The sequence below is a fragment of the Microtus oregoni genome, unplaced genomic scaffold, assembly GCF_018167655.1.
Source record: "Microtus oregoni isolate MIOR12 unplaced genomic scaffold, Mior012 000004F_ref0000308, whole genome shotgun sequence".
Lineage (NCBI taxonomy): Eukaryota > Metazoa > Chordata > Mammalia > Rodentia > Cricetidae > Microtus > Microtus oregoni.
In genome coordinates, this window is record NW_024543063.1 from 22,737,990 (window position 1) to 22,765,042 (window position 27,053).

Here is a 27,053-nt window from a genome sequence, read left to right on the forward strand (position 1 = left end):
TCCTAATACCTGTATCTGGTATTAATCAATTTTAGTATCTTGGTAGACATGCTTTCACACCTTTTTAAAAACAAACCTGAATAGACCTTTTTATGTCTATTATCTGGCAATCATCTGTCTATCATCCATCATCTACTTATTCTATTTTCTATCTACCTATCTTTATCCTTGTATCTAATATGTACCCTCACATTTAAGAATTTTGTTAAATTGTTTTGCCATAGTAGTGTGTGCCTTTATACTCTATAACACATGGACATGCATGTACCTAACTTGCTATCTCTTTTTTATTATATGCTAAAACTTTCAATAAATGAAATTACAACACATTCTGGACCTTTCATGCATAACAAAGAGAAGTGTAGGATTTTCTTTTTAAGGCTGATTTGCTATTGTTTTATGTGAGTGCTTGTACACCACGAGTTCTCAGTGCTTGTGCAGGCCAGAAGAGAGCATCAGTTTGTCTGCAACCGGAGTTACAGAGGCTTGGGAGCTGGCGTGTGGGTGCTAGGAACTGAAGGTGGGTTCTGTACAAAAGCAGTGAGCACTCTTAACCTCTGGGTCATCTTGTCAGCCCCATGTGTGTTTTTCCTGAGGAAAGGTTGGGTGAAAGTCAGTATTTTACTTTAATTTTTACCTGCTCTTTTCCTCACTATTTCCATGCAAGATTCCTCTTCTTCCTACATCTCTTTCTTGAAATATATGTATATTGTGTGTCTTAGTTTATATACAAGTATGGGAGAGCTGATAATTGTTTTCACAATAAAACAATATACATTTTGTATCATTAGTTATATTAATACATATTACATATTTTCTAGGGTAGTAACCTGGTATCAAACATTTTTTTTATAATGATTGCTGCCTGTATGGTAGGTTGAGGTTGCATCCGTTCTCCAGTCCTGTTATTGATGGGAATCAGTTTGCTTCCTGATTTGTGGGTCTGATTATTCCTATTGTTGTTAGCATGAAGATTGCTGCATATAGATTTTGACTTTCCAGTTTCATGGGTTTAGTTTCCAAAGTAGATTTTCTGGTTTAGGCGACTACATTGGTAACTTTCAATTTAAACCACACCAGCTGAACATTAGAATTACATTCCTTTAAACTCACATCAGTAACTATGGTGGTTTATATAAGAATGACCCCCATAAGGTCATATATTTGAATGTTTAGGGAATGGTGCATTTGGAATGATAGAGAGGTATGGTCTTGTTGAAGTATGCCATTAGGGGTGGGTTTTGAGATTTCAGAAGGCCAAGCCAGTCTCCTTTCTTGCTGCCTATGGATCTGGATGTACAACTCTCAGTTACTCTCCAGCACCATGTCTGTCTGCATGCCAAGGTTTTTCCTGCCATGACAGTAATGGACTAAACCTCTGAGACTGTGGGACTCTAGTAGAACAAAAAGCAGAGGAAGAAAACTCTTCTCTCTGCTGACTGATCTTCCTCTGTGGTTCTTACACTGGAATCTACACTGTCAGCTCATGGGTCCACGATATGGCTTTCCCGTGACCCCATCTTACACATAACTGAACTTCTCAGCCTACAGAAAGTGAACTGATTCATATCACTAATACCAAATCTACAGCTCTCTATTACTACTGTTATTCATATTTTTATGAAGCATTATTAATTGTTTTTAATACTAGACATTCAAGAAGGGGAGAACCATAGCAGATTAATTCTGTCCTCACTGAACTAAACATATTAAGAAGATGCTTCTGAAGGTTATATTGTATTTTTCCTACGTCTAGACACCAATATGTACCACCACATGAACCTTTTGCAGTGTATTAGTGGCGCTCCTTACCAGGACATAATGTTAGTGTTCTTTTATTATTCATCTAGATGGGCAGTGTCTATAGAAGAACCAACTTTCCAAGAAAGGCCTAATGTAGCATAGCTCTTCTTTGGATCTTGGGCCACATTTCTTGGATGCCCTGAGCAACTATGTAAGAAGTCTAGAACACTTAAAGACCTGTGTCTCAGAGGCAATGGCCACATAGAGACAGAGGAGGCCCAGATGCTGGAAGTCTCAGAAATCAGACACATGAATGAGCAAGCATTCAGATGATGTCCCTGTCAGTGTTCCCTGGAGCTAAGCATAGGTCTGTGGAGTCATCCTTAGAGTTTCCCAGGTGCATTTAAGACAATATAGACCAGGAGCAAGCACTTGTTCTGTCCCATGTCTTAACTCTTGATCCTAGAATTTGGAGACAGTGAAAGGTTGATTACACCACTAAATTCTGGTTTAATTCCATGTGCTGTGTTAATGATTAGAACAGATATTCAGAGAATTATAGACTTCCTGCCATGGAAAAGAAAGTTAAGAGCATCTGGTCAAAATTAATTATCTTAAAAAGGAGGAAATCCCCTCAAATGGACAGAATATCTGACCTAGAATCTAACAGCTCATCAATGGAAGAGAAAGGAACTTTTTCTTCCTTGAAACGTGATAATGATTTCTCTATTCCTGGACTACCTACATTGGTACTAGACTCTTACTGTACTAGAACAAAGATGAAAATTCTTACTATGCTATATCTCCTGGTAGGTGGAGTCAGGACTAAGGAACTTCAAGGTCAGATATGGGCACGGTGTGCCTTATAAACTGGGAAGAACCAGTTGAAAAGGTGATAAGTGAATGCGTAAGTGTGAGTTTGTAGGCATCAATATGGAAGTGGAAGGAAATTCTCTAAGCTTCAGCCTCTCTGTGAGTGATTTCAGTAAACGGAATGTCATTACATAGTCTTAATATCACTTAAAGTTCTCAATAGAAAAAAAAATAACCTTGGATCAGGAGTTTGTTGTAGAAGAGGACTGGTCTCAATGACCTGTTGTTAATGCAGAAGAGACACAGCTGATCAAGCACCAAGGGAGGCTCCAGCTCACCTTGTAAAAAAGTCACCTTGTAGGCAGACAAGCATGAATGGTTTTAGGGTTATCCTCAAGGTTTCTCTAATGAACCCCTGCATCTGTAGTCCAACATGTGATGAAAATTTTCTAGAAAATGCATGAATAAAATATCTATCAGTGAAAAATACCTCTAATTGATATAAATTTGTGTGAGTTCATATCCATAGTTTGTGTTCTATGTAATATTACCATTTGCAATAAAATTAATAAGAATTATTGTTTGGCCGTGGCACACACCTTTAATCCCTGCACTGGGAAGGCAGAGACAGGTGAATCTCTGAGTTTGAGATAGCCTGGTCTCCAGAACAGGTTCCAGGACAGGCTCCAAAGCTACAGAATAACTCTGTTTTGAGAAATAATAATAATAATGATAATAATAACAATAATAATAATGATAATAGGAATTATTTGAGGTCTTCAGAAGTAATTACTCTGATACAATTTGATGTTATTGTATAAGCCTACCTTCCTTTCTCCCCTCTGCCCTCTCCACTTTTCTTGCTCCTGTATGCTTCCTTTTTCTTTTAAAGACTATGTATTCTTGCCAATCAAGTCTATGTTCAATATGAGATAATCCATGCTATCAGGGAAAAATGAGATCATTTTATTCAAAACTCAAGATAATTTTTTTCTTTATGCCAAGAGGGTAGACGCCATGGGTATCCCAATCACAACTCTAGCTCCTGGGTAATAATCAATGCCTTTTAAACCTGGAAGAAATCCATTACAGAAGTAAGCAGACATTGTTCAGCAACCCTACAAAATGGGCATCAAAGACCAGGAGATTTTTTTTTCTCTATCCTTTTGGTATACATAGATGTGTCTGTGTTTCAAAAGTAGTGAATATTTGGAGTATGTCGGTCCTTTCCCTTGGTAAAATATTTTCTCAAGTCTGAGTCCCAGAAACTGGGGAATGCACCTTGCATAAGTCTCTGAGTTAGCGAGGTCCTCATTTCCTCTTCGGATAGGGTAACATATATTTGCACCTCTCCCCACACTGAAAGACACATATGAAATCCTTCTCAACATGGTTTCTGTGATTTATGAGTTGGTGATCCATAGGCTATAGTAAAGTGGGAAGCAAATTAGAGTTCACATGACTAAAAATACTATCAATAATTGCAGCCTTGAGAAAAGATATAGAGACAGAGTCACGCAGGAACCAATATCTTTCTTGCCAAAGATGCCATATTACCCTTCCCAGGGAAAAGGGCAGCAGCATGCCTGTCGAGTGATCAGACAGAAGTCAGGGAAGATGCTGTGGCATCTGTGATTCCATAGGGCATTGGTGTGATGTCTGGCTAAATCAGGAGTGGATGCTTCTAGTGTTTTAATTTAAGTGAAACAATAGGAAAGTGCGTGGGAACTTTTTATGACAAAGTCATTTTGATAAAAATTTCAATGTGAACAATAAGTAAATCCTTGATTGGACATTAGCTGCATCGTGGAGAGGAGAGATTCACATCTGAAGATGTGCCTAAAGAGTGAAGTTCTCCCCACACAATCCAAAGCTCCGGAAGGTTTTGCAAATGCAACTCTGCGGTCTCCAAACTAAACCATCAATCCAGAGAAGGTGGTGTTTATCTTCCTATGTGGTGCCTTTGTTTTAGAAAAGATGGTGGCAAACTTCTCTAAACGATGTATACAAAATAAAATATTTTGGGTCTACAACCCATAGATTTTCTATTTCATTATGCAGAACCTCTTACCAACCCTGTCTCTCTGTGTAGGGAAAGGACAGATGTATAATGAATAAGATTGATGGGAATGTGTCTCAATAAAACTCATTTTTAAAAGACAAATCATGGGGCAAGTTTAAAGATGCAGCAGTGTATTTCCCAGCTACATCTCCAGAAAAGTCTGGACACGTGATCACAGCATTTCAATTTCTCAGTGGTTTTTACTTGGTAGGTGTGGTAGTCTGAATGAGCATGACCCCCATATGTTTGAATAGTTAGTCCTTTTGGTGGAATTGCTTGGGAAGTGTGGGCTTATTGGAGGTGTGCCCCAGGCATGAGCTTTGAAGCTTCAAAAGGCTCCTCACATCCCCTATGCCTTCTGCCTCCTGCTTGTGGTTTGAAATTTGAGTTCAAGCTGCTCTTGTTGCCATGCCTTTGTTCTGTAATTGTGGCCTCTTGCCTAGAAATGTAAGAACTATTAAGTATTTTCTCTTACAAGTTGCCTTGGTCATGGCACTTTGTCACGTCAGTAGAAAAGTTACTAAAATAGTAGCTGACACAGCCAGGAAGGGGTTTCTTGTCCTTTGTTGATAACTGAAAGACCTGAGTTAAAGGCACTAATACTGTCACCATGTGACCTCATACAAACTTTTAACTTTCAATACTGCATATTTCTCTACTAAAGATACCTATTCCAGTTATTTTATGAAGTTTTTGGGGTGTGGGAGGTCCTTTTGTCTTTGTGTCGCTTTTATTGGTTAGTAAATAAAGAACTGCTTAGAGTCTATGGCAAGGGCAGAGCAGAACTAGGTGGGGAAAGCTAGGCTGTATGCTGGGAGAAAGATGGCGGAGTCAGAGAGAAGCTATGGAGCAGCCAGAGAGAGATGTTGGGAACTTTACCCGATAAGCCTCAGCCACGTGGTTATATACAAAATGATTGAAATGGGTTAAATTAATACAAGAATTAACCAATAAGAAACTAGAGCTAATGGGCCAAGCAGTGATTTAATTAATACAGTTTCTGTGTGATTATTCCGGGTCTAAGCTAGCAAGGTGGCTGGGAACCAACAAGCAGCTTCTCCTCCAACATTTTTGTAAGAATTCAGTGACCTAGTACTAGTAGAAATACTTCATAGAGGGAGGTATTATCCAAGAAGTGACAGCTGTAATAGCAGACAGTAACCACAGAAACATTCTCAGAAAGGCACTTGAAAGAAATAAAGAGAATACAGATTTGAAATCGTTCAACAGCCACTTACATAACTAAGAGAGGGGTGTCTTTTGGGATGGAGCCCTGCCTTCTTCCCCTATACCAGTAATTTGTTTGCTGGGAAGTCTATACCTGCACAAAACTGCTTGCTCCAGGAAACCAGTTCAGTACTTCTGTCATTATTATTGGCAAACCTTTTGTTCATTGGAAAAGAAACAGACCAGTAGCTGTGCTCTACTGTGTCAAATCAATCATCTTACATATTTTTAAGGCATTAAAAAAAACAGTGGACATTCTTGAAACCTTAATAAATTATGTTCACTGAGTAGAGCTTTCAAATGCAGCCAGGAAACCACCCCTCCATTTGCCTCTAAAAGTCCGTATCTATTGCAGGCAGTACATAATAGTTGCTTCATTGTTTTGAGAAACTCGAAACATTAACACAGCTAATAGTGGTCATGCCATTAATAACATACCATGCTTTAAACAAAAAGAGACAAAAGAAGAAGAAAAAGACAAGTGAAAAGGGTTTATTGTGATGATGTACACTTAAAATCCAGGACTGGAGAGGCTGAGGCAGGGGTCAATTTGGGTAACATAAAAATGACAACTATGAAAAGAGCCAAAGAGAAATCACTCCACAGTTGGTTTCAAGGGAGCGCTCAGCCTGCATCCGTTTCCCCCACAATTCTCAAACTATCCTCAGACTCAGAAAACAGATCCTGTTGGATGACCTTAGAGGAGAACTTTATCAGGCTATATTTTGGTTTACTTAAGAGAAACTGTCAGATCAGATCACGTCATCTTTATAATGAATAAAAACAAATACTGTTGTGAATTGATTTTATTGCCTTGCTTTGTTTCTAGACAAATGATGTGATGTGAAGCTTCCTGCACTGCAGGAATCCATTACTTCTGCCTTGTCTGGTGTGTCCTGTGGGATCTTTCCTTTAGCGATTTCTTAAATGCTCACCATTGCTTAATTTTGAAAATCACTTTCTTAACCTAAAAACACAAGTGAGCTTTCTCTTAGGATGCCAAGCCTCATGTTGGTATCTTGGTGCATGAACAGGGCTCAATTCTTTTCTTTAGAATTGCTCTAAACCAAAGTGATCTTTGCTGTGTGGAGAGTAAGAAGTTTGGATTAGACAAGAAAAAGGCATCTTCTCAGACAAACTGACTAACAGAAGAAAAACAGAAAGTAAAGTTGAGGAGCTAAGAGCCTGTGACATTGATTGACAAATTCTCCTTGACATTGCCAAGGTAAACCAAAAATATATCCTGATACACTTTTCCACTTAGGTCATTTAACAGGATGTGTTTTCACGGAGTTTCAGGACAGCAGTCATCTGCTGAGTTAGCAGAATCCACATTGAAGGCCAGAGTAAAAAAATAATAATATAAAGAATCAATCCACGTGTATCTGTGCAGTGGAGATGTGCTGATAATAGTAAAGAATCAACCCACGTGTATCTATGCAGTGGAGATGTGCCGTCCTATCTAATTAGCAGAGCCCCCCTCTCCTTCAGTACTACACTGCCAAGAACAATGAATACGCTTTTACAAAGAATCTTAAAATTGGAAAGATATTTTGAGCTCATACGTTGCCAGCCGTTTTGGAAATGGTGGGAGATGAATTGTGATAATCATAATGTGTCTTGCGGGCAGCCAATTATGTATCAATGTTAATAGAAACTACAGTGAAATTTCCTGAGTAGATATATATCAATTCATTATTTTCTGGTTCCAATATACACAAAAGTTCTGGTTGTTCAAAGAATACAAGCCTCAGTTTTCCTGTAGGTTGAAGGAATGATTATGTTGAAATAAAGGAATAGCACATATAGGCACTGTGGGCTCCAGTACAATTAGTTAGATGAAGCATTAGTCAGCTTTAGATACTCAACACCTACCATCCTTTAGCATGCCTTTAATGTCTAAGCATCTTCAGCTGAACACTACGTTACAAGCCAGTGCACACAGTACCGATGAGAACATTTTATGGCTCATTTTGTGGGCTTATTTTGAAACTACATCCTTTACAGTTAAGCAGTCAGTAGTATGTAATAACTTTTAGTGACTGATTCAGACTCTGCATGGCACCTGCTAAATGTTTTCAGAATACTCTAAACACAAGAACGTTTTGAAGTTGAACTCTGTATTTTAGAAACACCAACTTTGGTTTGTTTTTTTTCATTTTTTTTCCTGCAAAAATTGCAGTTCTCTTCACAGTTGCTGAATTTAGACAAAAGTGAGAAGCTATTTCTCAGACACACTAAATGCTTTATTCATGAAATAGTCTCCACGGCACCCTCAACACAGCTGAATGTCAAAGGTTATTAAGGTGCTATTAGCTAAAGGCATGGAACTGCTATTAATTAGAAATCCTTCTGAGTAACAAAGTCTACCTGCAAGGGCCATGCAGGGGATATGGGATGGGACAAACTGAGCTGAGAATATAAGAAAGGACTAAGGTCCAGGTCTTTTAGGGAGTGTGTGAGGCTCTGAAGACCAAATCTCCAGTAAAACAAGAAAAGTTAGCAAAATTATCAAAAACACATTTTAATTCTCAAGGAATTATTTAAAGGTCACACAGAGTATGGACAAATATTTATTCAACAGATTCATCTAAAACTGAGACACCATACCCTTGGATCCCTGCCTCTGTGTCCTCTTACTCATTCTGGTGGGAGCGATACATGGGTATCTGTGTGCTTCATGTGTTCCAGGCTTTCCAATGACATTTCCTATATGTCACCAGAGGTCACCAGAGTTTAACACACTCTAAAACACTAAACAAATATGCTATTGTTGTTATTCACAAAGGTCAGAATCTGATAGCGATAGTGATAGCAATAGTGATGTACCCTACCTATAAGACTCCACCCTAGGCATGAGAGAAGGCAATGCTAGATGCTGATGACATCCTTTCCAACTCACGTGAAGAAAGTTTCCACACCAAGATAAGCCAGCTGAGCACCAGTGGACAGCACCCTCATGACTGCCAGCCAATGTCTACAAGTTTACTTGGAGAACCTTAAACTGTAATGTTTATCTATTTCTCCAGGTAAATAAATTTTAGTACTTAGTGAAGTTAATAGACAAATTGGAGAAACTGATAAAAGGTCAAGGTCATGGGATAGATGGAAAAGCTGATGAAGGACATATCTCTGCATATGTACATATGTCTGCACCCATGCGCACGGACACACACCCCCCCCACACTCCATATTTCCAAGTTTTCACAGGGGCTAGTGAACCTCACAATGAACACTGTTATCGGAGATGTAGTAGATCTTCTTGGCTTAAGCTGGCTCGGAGATGATTTGCCTGTGGACCACAAAGTTTGGATGCTTCCCAGAGACCCTCTCATTGGTTTATCTTTGGAATAAAACCATAAGTCAATATTAGGGACATTCTGAAAGATCTTGTGGGGTAGATATTGATGTAATGTTAAGAATATTATCGTGTTTCTCTGAGGATTCATAGAGAAAAGTATCAAAGCCATGAGAACAAGTAAGAGGGAGTCTGCTGAAGAGCTCCAGACAAATCCTGTAACCCTGTCAATGACCACTGAGTTGCCCGCTGACCAAAGGAGCAAACAGTGGTATGGAGCATACCAACTATTCAGCCATGTAGAAAATGGTATCTCTGTTGGCTAAGCAAGTTGTGTTTGACTTTGCTACAAATGTTATCCAGCAAGCACTTCTTGTTGTATGTGTGTTGGATTAGAGGGGATGATGGAAAATGTGGTGGGACACCAACAAGAGGAATCATCTGTGCCCATTGCTATGTGGAGGAGGGTGTCATTACCAGATGATCTCAGCCTTCCCTTCCAACTGCCTTTCCTCACAATCATTCCTATTCACATCACCTACCCTCCACAATTACCGCACTCCCCATTCTCCTGTTTCAGACTTTATTCCCAATATTCCCGCTGCTTGGCATTGTTTCTGCCCTGAATTTCCCTGTCTCTAAATCCTATACATTTTACAAAGTGTGCCTAGAGGAAAGTCTACTCCATGATACTCTCAATAAATTATCTAAAATTAATCATTTTAGATGGAATCTCTGTTATTTATTTCTTTAATGTCATTTTCAGACTTTTTTTGCAAATAGCTTTTTTTATACACTATGTCCTAATAATGATTTTTCTGTCCCTCAGTCCCTTCCAAATCCTCCCCACCTTCTAAGTACCCTACACCTACACCCTTTCTTGCTCTCTCTCATTGGATAACAAACAGGCATCTAGGTAAACAAATAAGATAAAATAAAAACAAACAAATCAGAATAGTTCAAAACACACAAACAGGTAAAAAAAAGAGCCAAAGAAAAAGCACAAAGAACATATATAAATGCAGAGACACATACACTCAAACACATAGAGATACCATAAAACACAAAACCAGAAAACACAGTATGTAGGCAAAAGTAATTACATTATTTTCTCCCCTAATCCCTTCCATGGCTCCTATTTTCTCTCAAATACAGTTCTCCTTTCTTTGATTATTATTGTTACACACACACACACACACACACACACACACACACACACACATATATATATATATATATATGCATATGTATAAGTGAGTATTACCACTCAGAATTGAATGACAAATTAGAGGTCTAATCCCTGGGCAAAACTCCTCCTTTTCTCAGCATTTCTTAGTTGCCTGTGGTTCTTTGTCCAGGGGTGGGGTCTTTGAGATTTTCCTCCTTCCATGTTAACATGTCTGTTCATGTTATTGGTTAGTACTTGTTTATGCAACCATGAGATATCAAAGGTGTAGCATCTCTCTTTACTCCCAACTCCCAACTTTAGTTTTACACCCCTTTTCTGTCCCATGTATTCTTCTATACCATGCTAAAGTACTTAAAATGTAACTGTGAGTTTCTTAAGATGCAGTCATCTGGTTTGCATATATTTTATACATCTCCCAGATATATAAAAAAAATGTTTGCATATCATTAAGTTGCACTTCATGCCAGCTGGATGAGCTCAGGTATGAGTTCTGAGAGGACTGAGAGTAATGTATTTTTGGATAGATGGCAGAGGCATACTAGATTTTAATTGCAGTTTCCAACTGTGGATATGATCTGGGAGTTTGCCCAACCCCATCTCAGGCTGTCGCTCTTGCTCTTGTCACAATCATTCCATGCTGCTTCTAAGTTGCTAGGCAGCACCGACAAACTTGAACTTGTACCTCCAATCCTCTCACTTCTGTATCTTCTATATGTTCACCTGAAGCGTTGCTGCAGATCAAATCTAAGGTCTGGCAACTATTTTACCAATGGAGTCATGTTCACAGCTATAAAAATGTTGACATTCTTAAACGGATAGAATTTAATCCAAAAGCTAAATATCTAGAAACTTCTGATTCTCTCTCCCCGTGTGTGTGTGTGTGTGTTCTTGCATGTATAGGTACATATTTGTGCATCTACATATTATTATGTATGTGTATGAATGATGCAGAGGCCACAGGACAACCTCAGGCATTAGGAATGCTTATTTCTTGTTAAGACAGGGTTTCTCAGTGGCCCAGAGATTGCCCATTAGGTTAGGCTAGCCTGGCTAGCCAGTGACCTCAGAGAGCCACCTCTCTGCATCCTTAGTGTTGGGATTATATGTCAACTACGAAGTGAGGTGAAGACTCATTCTAGAGAGATACCTATTGCCAAGCCTGATGCCCTGAGCAAAATCCCTGGGATGCATATTTTAGGAGGAGATAACAAATGCATTCAAGTTATCCTCCAACCTCCTCATGTGAGCCATGGCATGTGTTTTTATAAACAGATATACACTTTTATAAAGATACCATGCCTTTAATTTATTTTTGTTTTATGCATACGAGTGTTTGTTTGCATGTATGTATGCGCACCATATATGTGCCTGGTGCCTGCAGAGGCCAGAGGAAGGCATCGACTATCTTGGTCTTGGAGTTATAGATGGTTGTGAGCTACTTTGTGGGTGCTAGGAACTGGATCAGGGTCTTCAACATTAGCAGCCAGTGCTCTTAATTGCCAAGCTAACTCTCCATCCTCATTCCTGACTTCTTAACACAAATTCTTGTAATCGAACTCACTTACCACCAGCCTCTGGGAAATAAACAAAGTCTTTTCTTGTTACCCTGGCTTTCTGCATGGCAGAATTTAGGATAAATATAACAAATCAATCCCTTTAGAATTAATAACCATTCAGTTAAAATCCAGAGTCCGGGACCTGAGTTAGGTGCTAATCTAACTCATCAGACTCTAGAGGGATTGAGTGATGTAGAGCTAGCAGGGGGGAACTGAGGATATAATTATATGTAACAAAGGAAAATCAAATCTAGTAATTAGCTTCTTTAGCATAACTCAAGAGGAAAAAATATCTGGAACTGGTTGGTATCTTATTGCTTTTTCCCGTTTGCTTTTAATTCTTACATATTACAATTAGGTTGAAAGGTCATAAACAGAAGTTAAAAGTAAAAATAGCTTTCCTAGCCAGTTTAGGTCAATGAGAAACTGAACAAGAGAAGAGTAATATGACTATGACTCTTTGGATTGTGACTGGAGAAACTGAGTAGATTACAAAGCTTTCAGAAATGAAAAAAAGTTGGGTATTGCTCTGAGAAAGAGGCCCATGCAAGCCATAGTTTATGTTCATTTGGATATTTCTCTTCAGTTGTGTTAAATCTGGGGTGTTTACATGGGTGTATCTAATGTGTACTTGGTAATATTCCTGTAGTGTACAGATTGTGGCCATAAGTGCACACACAGGGCTGACATCAGGAGGTGTGGAGAAAATAGGCATAAAGAACACATCAAATGAGAAATGATCAGTCTTTCAGACAGATGTTAGGAAAGCACGAAACCACGTGCTGGGTTGTAGGGTGGGAAGGGACAAAAGTTCAAATTGAAGCTTACAAAGGAATAATTCTAGAGGCAAGAGAGAGATTTGAATGAGAGAATGTTGTTTTTGAAGCCATAGAATCTGAAGTGTGGGTATGAGAGAAATTTCAGGTGCCTATGCCAAAGCAATGACAACATGTCATGCCTTTGACGTAGTGACACACATCAGGATAACTTCAACAAAATGGTGAGGAAGATGTGTCAGTATGTGAAGAATGTTTTTACAGGATAGGTGTCTTGACAGGAAGATGAGTTCAAAGCAAGTGGTTTTGTTATTTTCCTTCCGAAAAGTTGGAGAAACATTTTTATTTAGAAGGTAAAGGAGAAATATATACAATGCTGAAAAATTTATCACTGATTAGTGTTTTTTTATTAGAAATGCTGTCCATTTTTGGGTTTTTAAAGATAATAGCGATTTTGAAGGAGTGAGATATTCAAGTAATCCGCTGACAATTCCCAGCAAATGAAAAAGTTCTGGAAATTGTAGTTTTCAGTAATTAACCTGAAAACATGAATGAAAAAAGTTTCTCCTTACTTGACTGAGTAATCCTTAAAAGTTAAAATGACTATTTCGGATGAATGCAGAAAATGTACTGAACTCAACAGTCGGGGGCAGTTTATATGACAGCAAGTAGGTAACAAGGTAGTCCAGACCATGGGTTTATGTGATAGCAAGTAGATAGCAAGGTCATCTAGACTATGGAAAAAGGACATCTGAGTGATAGCGTTCTAATGAAACTGGCATCAGGGAAGTAAATGGGGACAGGACTACTTGGAAAACAAAATGTGATAAAGAGATGCAGAGGGTCTCCAGATACTTGGGTATAAATACTTTCAGTTGACACCTTTTTAAATTTTACATCATTCTTCCTTGGTTGAGTCTTCATGAAGGGTACTATTTACTTACCATAACCAAGGCTTCAATAGGGGTACATACGTATATGATGTACATATGTGCATGTAATACAAATAGTTATGGATAAAAGAAGTAAATTGGAATAATCGATGTCCACTGCCATCTATTGTCTATGTTATGCTGAACTGTTTTCTATAACATCCTCTGAAAGTGAGGGTACTTAGAAGAGGCAGTCTGGATGAAGAGAGGTACCAATTTGGATAAGTCAAACGAAGAGACAAGAAAGGGAATCTTGGCAACTTAACTGGTCCCAGACATAGCATTTTTTTTAAACTGGAAAACATTTGTATGATTGCATAGCAGCACATTGTGAAATGACATAAGTCAGAAACTGGAGTCCCACCAGCTGTTTTGGTTATACAATGTTACATGAAAACTATAGGCCTGGAAAATATTTTGAAATTTAATATTTTTTATATGGGAACTAAAATGAACAGTTTCTGACTCCTTTTTGGAACTTTGAAGGTCTGACGTTGCTACTTGAAGACAGGATGCATCATCATGGTTGCTCATTGCTGTAACTTCTACAGGAAAGTGGGGCAAGAAGCAGCCTGATTGCCAGCAGTAGTAGGTCCATTAGATAGTAAGATTAGTGTTGTTGGAGGTTTCTGTCCTGCCTGGTTCCTGCAGATGTTAAGTCCCAAAGAAATCACACAGAGGTCTACATTAATCATAAACTGATTGGCTCATTAGCTCAGGCTTCTTATTAACTCTTATAAGTTACATTAGCCCATTATTATTATCTGTGTTAGCCACATGGCTCAGTACCTTTTCCAGTGGCATAGTCACCACTTGCTTCTTCTGTGTCTGAACTGGACTGCAGAGGGAGCTTCCCTCTTCCCAGAATTCTCCTGTTCTCATTGACCCACCTCTACTTCCTGTCTGGTTGTCCCACCTATACTTCCTGCCTGGCTACTGGCCAATTAGCGTTTATTTAAAACATAATTGACAGAATATAGACAATTGTCCCTTACCAGATTAGGGTACTTTCTTTTTTATGGCTTTCAGAATACTATTATATAAATGTATTTCATCTTGTAAATGACAGCAGGTAAAGAACAAAATGTATCATTGTCTAGAAATGTATAGAAATTACAATGCTCCAGTGATGCTGGATTCTGTTGTGGCAAAGGCAGTAGCAATGAACTAACCTTTACTTTCTACATGTACTTTACATTGGTCTTGACGTCTCATGGACCTTTCCTTTTACTTCCTCCTCTGGGAGCTTTTGATTACAGAGCCAGGTGGGCTAGAGTCCATTGGAGATGAGTGGTTTCCTTCCACACTTACCATTGTTTGGTGTATAATGTGGAGTTAAAACACAGATTCAGGTGATTTAATGGTTGATTTAATGGTTAAAGATTCAGGAAATTTAGACAAATGTGTCCCAGCTAGATGTAATTTGTGGTGTCTCCTGTTCACCATTTTCCATCTTTTCAATACATCCAGAGGATGATTTAAGGCTCAAGATAGTTTTATTTGTCCCAGCTTGGAGCTGTGTTACTCCTGGGACCTAATGGGTAGAGACCAGTGAAGATGCTGAATGTGTTACCGTGCACAGGACAGCCCCTTGGAACAAAGAGTTACTTACCCCACTGCTTAAACAATACCAGAGGTGAAGATTTTGGTTTATAAGACATTGCTCATGGATGCCCAGTAAACTTGCTCTAGTGAGCTGGCTGACTTAGGCTCTCTACTTAATGATTGTGTTAAAACCGAACATAACAGGAAACTTCTCTCTCACCCTATTCAGCTACTGCAAAGTATATACAATGCTTCCAGATGGTCCAATTACATCCTATGGGCCTCACACACACCATAGGCATGTGTATAGAGGGCTGTCTCTGGTCTATTAGAGAATATAGTAACTGATATTGAAGAACAGAAATTCTACTTCTATATTTAGTGTGTTCTCATTTCTTTATTAACCTCTACAGCAAACCCGTGACATTGTCAAAAATGAAAAAAAAGTAACTAATACTCCTGGGAACACAGATCACAAAAGAGACACCTTTCTCTCCTCATTAGCAAGATCTTTTCCTTATATTTGTATTTTTCAACCTTGAGTATATAAGATTAAAAACATGAGCTATTCATTCTCACCTTCCCCTCTAAGATATCAGAATAACTGAATACAAAAGACAGGTTGATGCAAACAATTCTAAAAAGGAACTAGAAAATTATGTAGTTGTACCCTTCAGGTGTTAGAGGTCTTTTAATGAGAATAATTATTTATTATTGCTGTCTTTTCTTGGTTAATAATAGGTTTTTTCCTCAGAGGAAAATTGCCTTAATGGAAGGAGATGTTGAATGTTTGAAACATGTCGCTATTTTGAGATATTTTAACAATGTGTTCCACCAGAATGAATTAAAAATAGTTGATAAATGATGTAAACACTCAGGCTTCATAAGCACACCAAGATCTACTCATCCAACCACATATTGAGATTTTTAAAATATTTTATGCATTCAAAATTCATGCTTGCAGACTAAAGTAATAATTTTTTTTTGCTATGTCTAGGATCCTATGACATTCAGATCATCAGCCATGCATGCATTCTCAGTGTCCCAGGCTCCGTGCAAAGTGCTCCTTTCTCTTTTCATTATTCACTGGCTGCATGGATACCTGTTCTCCAAGATCCTTTGATGACATTTAAATCTTAACCTCTATCCTTGATCTTGCCAAGATCTCCAGTTTCTAAATCCAGAAACCTGCCTATCATCTTTACTTGAATGGCTATATAATAGTCAACCATCCCCCATCTTCCAATGCCTACTCTTCCTTTCTCCCGTGCTCATTCTGCCATCCCTTGTTCCCTCATCTAGTAAATGACACTACCCATGGTCCAGGAGCTCAAGTCAAAAAAATCAGTGTAAAGATTTTTGACTCCTATCCTTCAACCATATTACTTAATATATACATACAATTTTAAAGCTTTTGTTCTTTTTTTTTTTTACTATTGTGCTTTCTTTGCATTAATTTGCTGTGCTTAATTTATTGCTTTTGTATCAATTTATTTAAGGAATACAAAACCTTTTAGGAAACACATGCATGTTAGAACCATTAGGATACTACAATAAATGAACATTTCTATCATCTCAACTTGTTATTCACCTACCTTCTCCATGGCTAAAGCATCCACAATATATATTTCTAATGAAAATCTAAAGTAAAATATACTCTTAGCTGTGCATTTCCTATGATACACTGGGTATTTTGACTTGTTTGTCCAATGTAGTCTACAACCTACATTTAATATAAAATTACATAGGGAGTCCTTATTCCCAGGTGCTTAAATAGTCTTTAAAAGACTGGTTCATAAAAATATATAAGCCTTTATGATTATGTTTCACAATAAAGTGGCTTTCCTAACTCTTTGGCTTCCATTCAGGTTTAGTGGACATTTTATTTATCTAAGATTTGAAATGCCTCTTCTGGGAATTTGAATTTTAAATTTCCTGAGGGGGCAGATTCACAGGAAAAGGGCAGGCCACACAGACAGATAATAGGACTAAACTCATTTTATCTACTCTGGGAACTGGATTTAGAAGCAAACCTTCCAAGAGAATTCTTTCTTCTGGTCTCATTGAAGGGCCTGAGTATTAAAACCCCTGGAAATACACCAGATGGAAGGAAGAAGAATGTGTCTAGAAAACATTCCCCCCCATGGGTGAGAACTGAGAGCTTGCTGTCAGCTGAACCAACCCTCCAGCCTGAGTAAGATTCTTCTTAAAGCAAACACCTCTACTTCAGCATGGGGGCTTTGCTTTACTCTGCCATCCTTCACTGACATTTGGTGGTTTGGCTTTTCTGTGGTGTTGCTTGCTTTTATTTGAAATTCTTTAGTAACAAGGGAATGCTGTTGTGCATTGGAACTGAATTTGGCTGTGCCAATCAGCTTTTCCTCTTTGTATCAAAGTACGTGACAAAATAGCTTCAAGTGTCAGAAAGATTGATTTTGCCTTAGATTTTCAGCAGAAGTGGCCATTTGACATTATTATTTCTAGATGAAGGCCCTATAGTCAAGTAGTCAGGGAAAAGGAGGGCAGTGTGTGTGGAGAAAAGGATAAAGAGAGAGAGAGAGAGAGAGAGAGAGAGAGAGAGAGAGGAAGAAAGGAGGTGATGAATTAGGAGAAAAAGAGAAAAAGGAAGAGGTGGAGAGGAGAAGGCGAGGGAGAAGGGAAAGTCTAATCCTTAGATAAAGAGGGAGTGAAGAAGAGAAAAGGAAGAGGAACAGGAGGGGAGAGGAGAGGAGAAAGGGAGGAAAGAATGAAGGAGAGGAGGAAGGAAGAGGGAGAGGAGAGAATAAGTATGCCCCTCCAGGCTGTGCCTCCAGTGATCTTCCAAACAGGCCCCATCTCCTAATGTCTCTACTACCTGCTAAGAGCCCCACCTTTGGGAACCATAAGTGATTCTTTGGGGAACTTTCTACATTCAAAGTGTAATAAAACTATAACAAGGTTTCTGCAGACCTAAGTTAAATCCTGGTTTTAAGTCTTCATGCTCCATACCAAAGAAGAGAGAAATAAAGGACGTTGTCTTTGTAATTCATCCTAAAACAGTTCACAACTTGTATGATGTTAGTCACACAAGAACTCATCATGAAGAAAACAGCGAGCCACAAAGTTCGTAATATTTGAGAAAATTGGAAGCTTGTGTCTTTGTTCTTGCCTTGTGTCTATCAGTATAAAATTAATGAAAAATTGTGTTTCTAGCTTGCCTTTTTGAAAAAGAAACTAAAATATGATTTAGAAGTTGTCATATATCTAGACACGATGCCTACAAATATCCCTCTTAGTTCTGTAGTTACTTGGTTCCTTGTGCATCCAAGTCTAGATCTTTTGAAGGAAATCTTTTCATGTGAACTCTATCTCTCAACATTTTTTAAACTCTCCTGAGAGAGTATGAATACATTTAAAGAAATGATTGGAAGTAAAGGCCAGCCATTGCAGATTTTGTTATTTTTGCCATTGCTATAGAAGGCAGATCTATAGGACAGCTATGAAATCTCACCTTTGCAATGGCGTCCTTTCATGGAATGATGAAGGCCACTTCAAATCTCCATCCATACATTTAAATATTTAAGACAAATACAATTTTTAGATACTATGATTTTTCGATAGAAATGTATATAATGTCTGTCGTAAAATGATCAAAATGAGACACATCTGTGAGTAACTCTTTGCTGGCTAATTTTATTTCAACTTGACACAAGCTAGAGTCATTAGAGAAGGAGCATTAGTTGAGAAAATGCCTCCATAAGATCTGACTGTAGGCAAGCCTTTACGGCACTCTAAATTAGTGATTATAGGGGAGGGAACAGCCCATTGTGGATGGGGCTATCCCTAGACAGGTGGTCCTGGGCTCTATAAGAAAGCCATGAATGGCCATGCCAGTAAGTAGCACCTCACCATGGCCTCTGCATCAGCTCCTGCAAACAGGTCCCCGCCCTGTTTGACTTTCTGTCCTGACTTCTCTCAATGATGAACATGTGGAAGAATAAGCCAAATAAGCATCTCCCCAAGTTATTTTGTTCATGGTGTTTCATCACAGCTACAGAAACCCTAACTAAGATAAACCAGGAATAGAAACAACACAAAAGGCTAAGGTAATGTTGTTGATGTATTAATATGTGACATGGGATTCCCCTCTGTATGCTGTGAATACCATTGGTTAATAAAGAAACTGTATTGGGCCTGCACAGGGAATAGAGGTAGGCAGGGAAAACTAAACTGAATGCTGGGAGAAGGAAAGTGGAATCATGGAGAAGCCATGAAGCCACCACTGGAGACAGACACACTGAAACTTTGCTGGTAGGCCACGACCTCATGGTGATGCACAGATTAATAGACATGGGTAAATTAAAATGTAAGAATTAGCAAATAAGAAACTAGAGCTAATGGGCCAAACAGTAGTTTAAATAATATAGTTTCTGTGTGATTATTTCGGGACTGAGCATCCAGGAACCAACAAGCAGCCTCTTATAACAAAAATGATTCCTTAAAAATTAAAAATAAAATTCTAGTATGTAGCAAAATTCAATAAAGACTTATTTTGCTTTCAATTAAAAATTTCAAAAATAATGTATGTATAGTTCCTATAAATAATTTTAAAAATCTGTACTATGATAGTGTCATGCTGTTGAGTTTTGGAAGTAGATTTTCAGTTCCATTGTCCTGAAACAAATCAAAAAAAAAAAAAAGAAAGAAAGAAAGAAAGGAAGACAAAAACTAGCAAATTCATGAATTTTTTATTTTTATTTTTAGAATGGCAATTTGAAAAGAGAATATAATGACATTACATGATATATGAAGCTCTGTTTAGGAAATAGAGGATTTTTTCATACTTGATACTTTCGGAAAACTTGGTGGTCACCTCAAGAGGCTTTCCAGTCTCTGTCTCCTGTTTGGGAGGAGAGGGGCTATCATGTTTCTGACCACTTCACACTGTTCTTCACTGAGATTCTGTCCTTGTTAATCTAAATCATCAACCTTGGAGTCATCTGGATTAAGGACTTGCTTAGACTGTTTGGTCTGCAGGCATATCTATGGGGGATTTCTAGGCTGATTGATTCAGGAGGCCCCAGCCTCGGATGGGTGGTATCATTCTTAGGCAGGTGGTTGAGAACTGTATTATCTAATGAGCAGCATTCCTCCATGGTTCTTGTCTCCAGTTTCCTACCTTGACTTCCTGCCATGACTTCCCTCAATGGTGGTCCCATGACCTCAGTGAGTAAGCTGAAATGAATGCTTTTCCTGCTTCTTTACTTTTGTTCATGATGCTTGTCACAGCAAGGGAACAGGATCAGAGTCTTCTTGTTAACTGTGGGACATATAAACTTGCTTCCTGAAGAAATAAACCTTGTAGTTTCCTTTTTGGAAACAAAATCTTTGTGATATGTGGACACAGAACACCATTAATTTCCACGTCTGAGGCCCTTCCTCAAAACAAAACCAAAAGCAAATAAAAAAAATCAAGTGACACAAATCAACCTATTCTAGGTATAAAATTAGTTGCTAATTGAAGTGCAAAAGAAAGAGTCAAAAGAGCAGTTCATTTAGTGTTGGGTCTTCCTTCCATAAGAGACAACAGAGCAAATTCAGCCTCCCTACAGGTTCCCTGGGGTCTGCTAGGATTATCTGTAAATACTTTAAAGCTGGGATAATTTCATAATGCTGATTTTTTAAAATTAAATTTTAATGAAGGAATTATTTTGAACCATACTATTTTTGTCATCCTTTAAATTACACCTCTCCCCCCTACAGGGAGGCATTTGAGACAGACTAGATTGACTAGCAGGACTTGATAATCCTCCTGCTTTAGTTTCCCGAGTTTTGGGGTTACAGGCATAACCACCATACTTGCTTGTATTTACATTACACTTTCATGGAGTTGTGAGAAAATTAATTTTTATATTTTCTTTAATAAGTTTTTTTATATGGTACGGGCAACCCTCAAGTCATGACCCTTCTTTGTTGTTTCTCTTAGTAGCTGAGAGTGTTCTTATCCGGCTATACTTAGAAAGGTTTTGAAAAATGAGCTTAATACTTTCTCTTGAATACTTGGTCCCATCACATGGTTGTTTTATTAGAACTTCCTTCTTCTGGCCCTGCATGTCCATAGTTTACCATAGTTCACCTTTAGATCTGAGTGTCTCCCAGAAATATAGAACCCTGGTCTCACATGATTCTTCTCCCTGCCCTAGAAACCTCACCAAGCTAAAAGAGAAAGAATTTGGAAATTAAGAAAAGGACTAGGATTAGAATGGATTAGCTAAAGAAACTGGTTTTCTGTAGGGAATCTTGAAATTTATTTTTGATTTTTAATATTTAAATTTATATTAGTTTCAGTCATTACAAATCACCAAACAGCATCTGGAACAAATACTCTAATGTATCTTTACTTCTGTTTAGATTTTTACCATTTAGAAAGAGTAGCAAGAACCAGGATAACAGGATGAATCAAGTAAACCTTATTGATGTCATCAAACACCTGAAAGGAACAAAGAAGGAAGCCCTGTATTCTAAGTGCAGCTTGATGATTGATAGGAATGTTTGCACACAGGAAGTCCCCTTGGCTATGGAACTCAGTGCTTCAAATTGTAGACCTGCTATTCTGATCCCAAATAGAGAGTGTAGAGAAGACCTCTGCTCTTCACTACTTTCTGTAGTCCAACTTTCACATGTTTGCCAAGTGGAAGACAACAATGTAGAAATTATTTTGTTGATAACTTTGGCTAAAGTATAAGCTACTGATAACAGGTTGTCTTTTGCTACTTGCAGTGGTATAATAGAGTATACACATTACTAGTGCCTGGATTTTCTAGCTCAAGAATTGAATTTGGAAAGAAGGCATTACTATAGGATTATTTGCTACTTAATCTTCCTTATTTTTCTGAAATGAAAATTAGGCCAGCAAATAGATTTGTGGACAAGAGATTAAAAAGTACTAAATGTTTAGGGCTAGGGAGATGACTCAGTCAGTAAAATGACTGCCTTTCAATCATGAAGACCTGAGCTTGAATCCCTGACACTAACATAAAATGGGCATGGTTGTATGCATCTGTAACCTCAGGAAAAGAAGAAGGGGATGGTGGAGAGGGATGAGGCAGGCGGAGCTCTCTGGTCAACCAGCCCTGCCAGTCAGTGAGGGCTGAGCTCAGTGAGAGTCCCTGCTTCAAAAGATAACATGGAGAGCAATAATGGATGGGATGATGTTGCTCTCTAAGATATACCTTTACATGTATAGATCTATAACATACAGATACATATATACATTACACATACACATACACATACACACAGCACACACTCAGAACACACCACACGCACACAGGTACATTCACCATACAACATACACACATCACATGACACACACATAGACAGTTACACACTCAGCACACACCACAGACAACACACAGAGATACACACCACACGCACAAGCCCAATCCTCATATACATACCATATCACATACACATACATATACACACACAAATACACACATTGCACGAACACCACACAACACATTCACCTAGATACACACACCACACACACATAGACAGCACAATATACCACAATATACACATATATAGACACACAAAAAGATATACACACCACACATACCCCATATACACATATATCACATACAGAACACAAAGCACATACACACCACACACACGCATGAATACAAACACCATGCACACCATAAGCAGATACTAATACTGAAGTTTTACCCAAAAGATAGTAACATTTTAAAATCATTTTTCCTGTTAATTTTTCATACAATATATTTTTCTCATTTTCCTTCTCCTCTAATTCCTCCCTACCACCCAACATCATGTTCTCCCCCCTCTTACTCTCTCTGTCTGTTTCTGACTCATGCACAACCAAAAAATGAAAATCAGAACAAACAAAAAAAGAATAAGACAAAAATAACAAAACCAAAGCTATCCCTCCTCCACTTGGAGTCCATTTTGTGCTGGGCACAGGGTATGCCTAGGAGTGTGGTTGATATACACTGGGGAAAACAGGTATCTACTGCAAAGAGCTTCTTGGTTAGGGGTGGAGCTTTGTGTCCTGCTCCCCTTTCTGAACAGAGCAGCTTAATGGTGTCGGGACGCTCTCTGCCATGAGTACTGTGAGACTCCACCAAGTGGTGCGTTGCCTTCCAGGTCTGCTCTGCTCAGCACATATCCAAATTCATCACATCCCGTTTTCATCTTTCTGTTTGTTTTTGTTTCTGTTTTTTTTTCTTTTGAAACAGATATTCCGGCACAGGACAAACCCCCAGGAATAGCTCAGAGGTGGTGTCAAAAGAGGTGCATTACGTTTCTGCCCTCTTTGGAAAAACTCCTCAGCCTGTGTACATGACCCCATAAGAGCTAGATGACTTCATCAGAGTGAGGGGTGTAGCCCTTAGGAAGGATCACCACCAACACCCACAAAGTGTGCTAACAGTCTCAGCCCTACATACTGTATAGTTTATTTGTAAGAACACTCCTCCCCTCACAGGGGCTTTTCATGTAGCACAGTATAGCTCAACACCCTAAAATTCATGTATTTATTTCGTAGTCTGAGGAGGATTTAAAATTATTCATAAGAATGCTGGAAAATTCTTGCCCAATTTTCTATCACAAAACACCTTATAACAGGAGTTATAAAACATACTTGAAAGAATCCAAGAGAGCTGTCCAGTTTTTGATTTTTCTTTCTATACTCCAACTCTACTTCTGAATCGGTGCCTGGGTCATTTTCCCGGGCAGCAGTTAATTTTTCCCTTTCCACAGGAGTGACTGCATTCTTTCTTCTGTTTAAATGAAGAATCGATGTAGAAGCACTAGCTGTCTGTTACTGTGTTGTCTGTTCTCATGAGCTGCACACATATTTTCAAAAGGACACATTCCCAATCTTGTATTTAAGAAGTTATTGTCCACTGTGAAGTTTCTGTCTCAGGTTGTGCCCCGGTTTCCCGCATTATCAGACAGTAATCCCCACAGGGTTCCTCACACTTACCGAAGCACAGTTTTCAGACGCCTCGTCCACAAACCCGATCTGGCAAGGTGTCCTCTGGTTCTGCAGCCAGTAGTCCGTGGACTCCAGCAAGCTATTGCTGCGAAGAACCTGTGGGAACACAGACAAGCCTTCCAGTGTTGTTCAGCAAGGCGTTCTATCTGAACAAGCGGCTTTCTACTGAGAAACCTGTAGGTGTTTTCTCTTCCCCCTTTCCTCCAAGCAGCTGGGTGAGAAGAGGAGGGAGAAACGTGATGGATTACAGCAACCTTAGAAAGTATAAAATGTTCTGCCATGAGGTAGCTTGCTGTGGTATTGATGCTCCTTTTTGTTCGTCAAATCTAACACCCAAAGCTCTAATGTGTGCTTGACTTATGTGTAATATGTAATTGTAATGCATAATTGTTTTGGGGTGATGCCCAACTGTTGGTGGGCATAGAAGTTTCATGTATAGTTAATGTTCTCTTACAGATTTGAATTTTTTGATTTTAAAAATTCATGTTTTCATTTTCAGTGCATTGCCTATTCTTTATTCCTTTGATTGCATTAACATAGATATGAAATAGGGTACAATTCTTCTAGAACATCTAAGGTACCAGGCTGTTAAAAATAGTAGTAATAATACAGCTACATTAGTCAAAACCATTTTTCCCCTTAGCAGTGGTAAACCAAAATAAGAGGAAATTAAGCACACATATCAACAAAGCTGTGGGTTTCAAGGCAAAGGCAGAAAGAATTTCTCAGAGCCAAAGAGTTTGAAGATACAGTTTCTTAAATAACCAAATGACCCAATTTTGAATATGACTTCCAGTGTTATCATGGCTCTCTTTCAAGGTGAATGTCTGTTAATTTGTGGTTATAACCTTCCCTTATCTGTGTATAAGTTAATTTTGTTTTAGAAGAGTTAACACAAATTCTGAAGCTGTTTTCTAAAGCATTTTTGCCCCAGATGTGTGATCTTTCAATATTGTTACCTAAAGATAGAAAATCTCCATCTTTACTTTGAAATAAAGAGATAATTTGTATGTGAGCAGCTGATTGAATGGTGAACTTGCTGCTATTTCTGTAAACTAAATCTGACAGTGGGACTAGCTTCTTACCCCGCCCCTCAGAGAGATCCTACCTAATAGCACTTACATAGATACCATTTACTGTTTTAATGTCCATTATCTTTGAGTATTCATCTAGGTTTCTAGAAAAAATGTGACCTGTGGTGGCCCAGAGAATTGAATGCAGAAGCTCTAAGAAGAGAACAGTTGCCTTTTAAGTCAAAAGTTGAAGAGATTCATAACCATTCAAAATAAGTTCATATTCTCCTTGCCCAAAAATTTTATTATGCTTTGGAAATCATATGTATTTAATTAATAAATATGTTATTGAGTGTTTAACGTTTTACAAATAATCATGATAAACATAAGGAAGCAGGTGTTAAAAAAATAGCTCTGTTGGGAGAGTGCTTGCCATACAAGTGCGAACTCCTGAGGTCATCCCCAGAACCCACACAGAAAAGCCAGGCTGCCTGAAGGGAAGCTGGCACCTGAGGAACGACACCTGAGTTCTCTTATGGCCTCCATGTGTATGTGCGCATGGGGACCTGCACACATTTGTGCACACACATGTACAATAATACATCCCAAGGAAACAAAACAGAGGAAAATGAAAACTCCAAAAAAAAAGAAGAGAAAACAAACCTAAACTATTGTAAATGCCAAAAGAATTTTAAGTTCTTTTGATCACATCATTAAAATTTATGTTAAAAAGTCAAGAACATGGATTAACTTTAATTAAAATAAAAGGGCTTCTAAATCTCTGAATCTATGCCCTTGCATAAAACTGCTATTCACTTTTATTTCCAGATACAAAAGTGATTTTGGAAACCTTGTTTGGATGTGAGTTTAGTCATTAATAGCAGGACAGGTGGGCCAAGTGATTTCAACTGATTTTCAGGTTCTGAACCTAAGATGAGGGATAAAAAAAGCATGTGGTGGGAACAGGGAGGGGGCCACTGACGAGCCATGATGGGAACAGGGAGGGGTCACTGAGGAGCCATGGGGGGAACAGGAAGGGGGGCCACTGAGGAGCTGTGGTGAGAATGGGGAGGGGCCACTGAGGAGCTGTGGTGGGAACAGAGAGGGGTCACTGAGGAGCTGTGGTGGGAACAGAGAGGGGTCACTGAGGAACTGTGGTGGGAACAAGGAGGAAGCAGTGAGGAGCTGTGGTGGGAACAGGGAGGGATTCATTGTGGAGCTGTGGTGGGAAGAGGAGCGGGGCACTGAGGAACTATGGTGGGAACAGGGTGGGGTTCATTGCGGAACTGTGGTGGGAGCACATATAGGTGGAAGGGGTAGGAGGTGGAGACTGAGGAGCTGTGTTTAAGCCATTCAAGAGATGGGTTCTTCTCTCAGAACATGGATTATCTATGATTTTAAAGGAACTATAAACAATAATAGAGATTTGAAAGATTTTTCCCTAAAATCAAGAAAATGAAGTGCTTTCAGATATTTGAAGGCAATTTTTTTTCATAAATATCTGGACTGAGGTGTAATTTATTATAAATGTTGTAGTATTGTTAGTGATAGCCAGTATTGTGTGTAGGGCTAGAAAATTCTGAGAATAGAGCTATTAACATTCACCCAATAATTGTTTCAATGTTACTATTTACTAGACAAAGGTCTTCGGAGAATTTATGATTTTGATAATAAAGACCTAGAGGCTCAGATGATTTGGTGGTTTAGGGTTTGTTTCCTCATGGTTCAGACTTGACCTTGGATTTAGTTTTGAAAGTATCAATTCTTTGATTATAGCTGTCTTCAAGACTTCCCAAATGGTCTGATCTAAAGTTCCAAAACATTCATTATAGTCCAATATTTCTAAGTAAAAGTCCATTTTATGTATGTACTTTAATTTAAGGTCAGATTCTCCTCAC

General features: G+C 38.6%; 1 protein-coding gene across 4 annotated transcripts in view; it reads right to left on the minus strand.

Annotated features, from left to right (window-relative positions):
* Positions 1–27,053, minus strand: part of LOC121447007 (SPHK1 interactor, AKAP domain containing) — a 153,963-nt gene that overhangs the window by 71,603 nt on the left and 55,307 nt on the right. For all 4 annotated transcript variants that reach the window (XM_041649980.1, XM_041649982.1, XM_041649981.1 and 1 more), the window contains one exon: positions 24,131–24,238. In XM_041649980.1, coding sequence (XP_041505914.1) covers positions 24,131–24,238 — 108 coding nt within the window. The remainder of the gene's footprint in view (positions 1–24,130; positions 24,239–27,053) is intronic.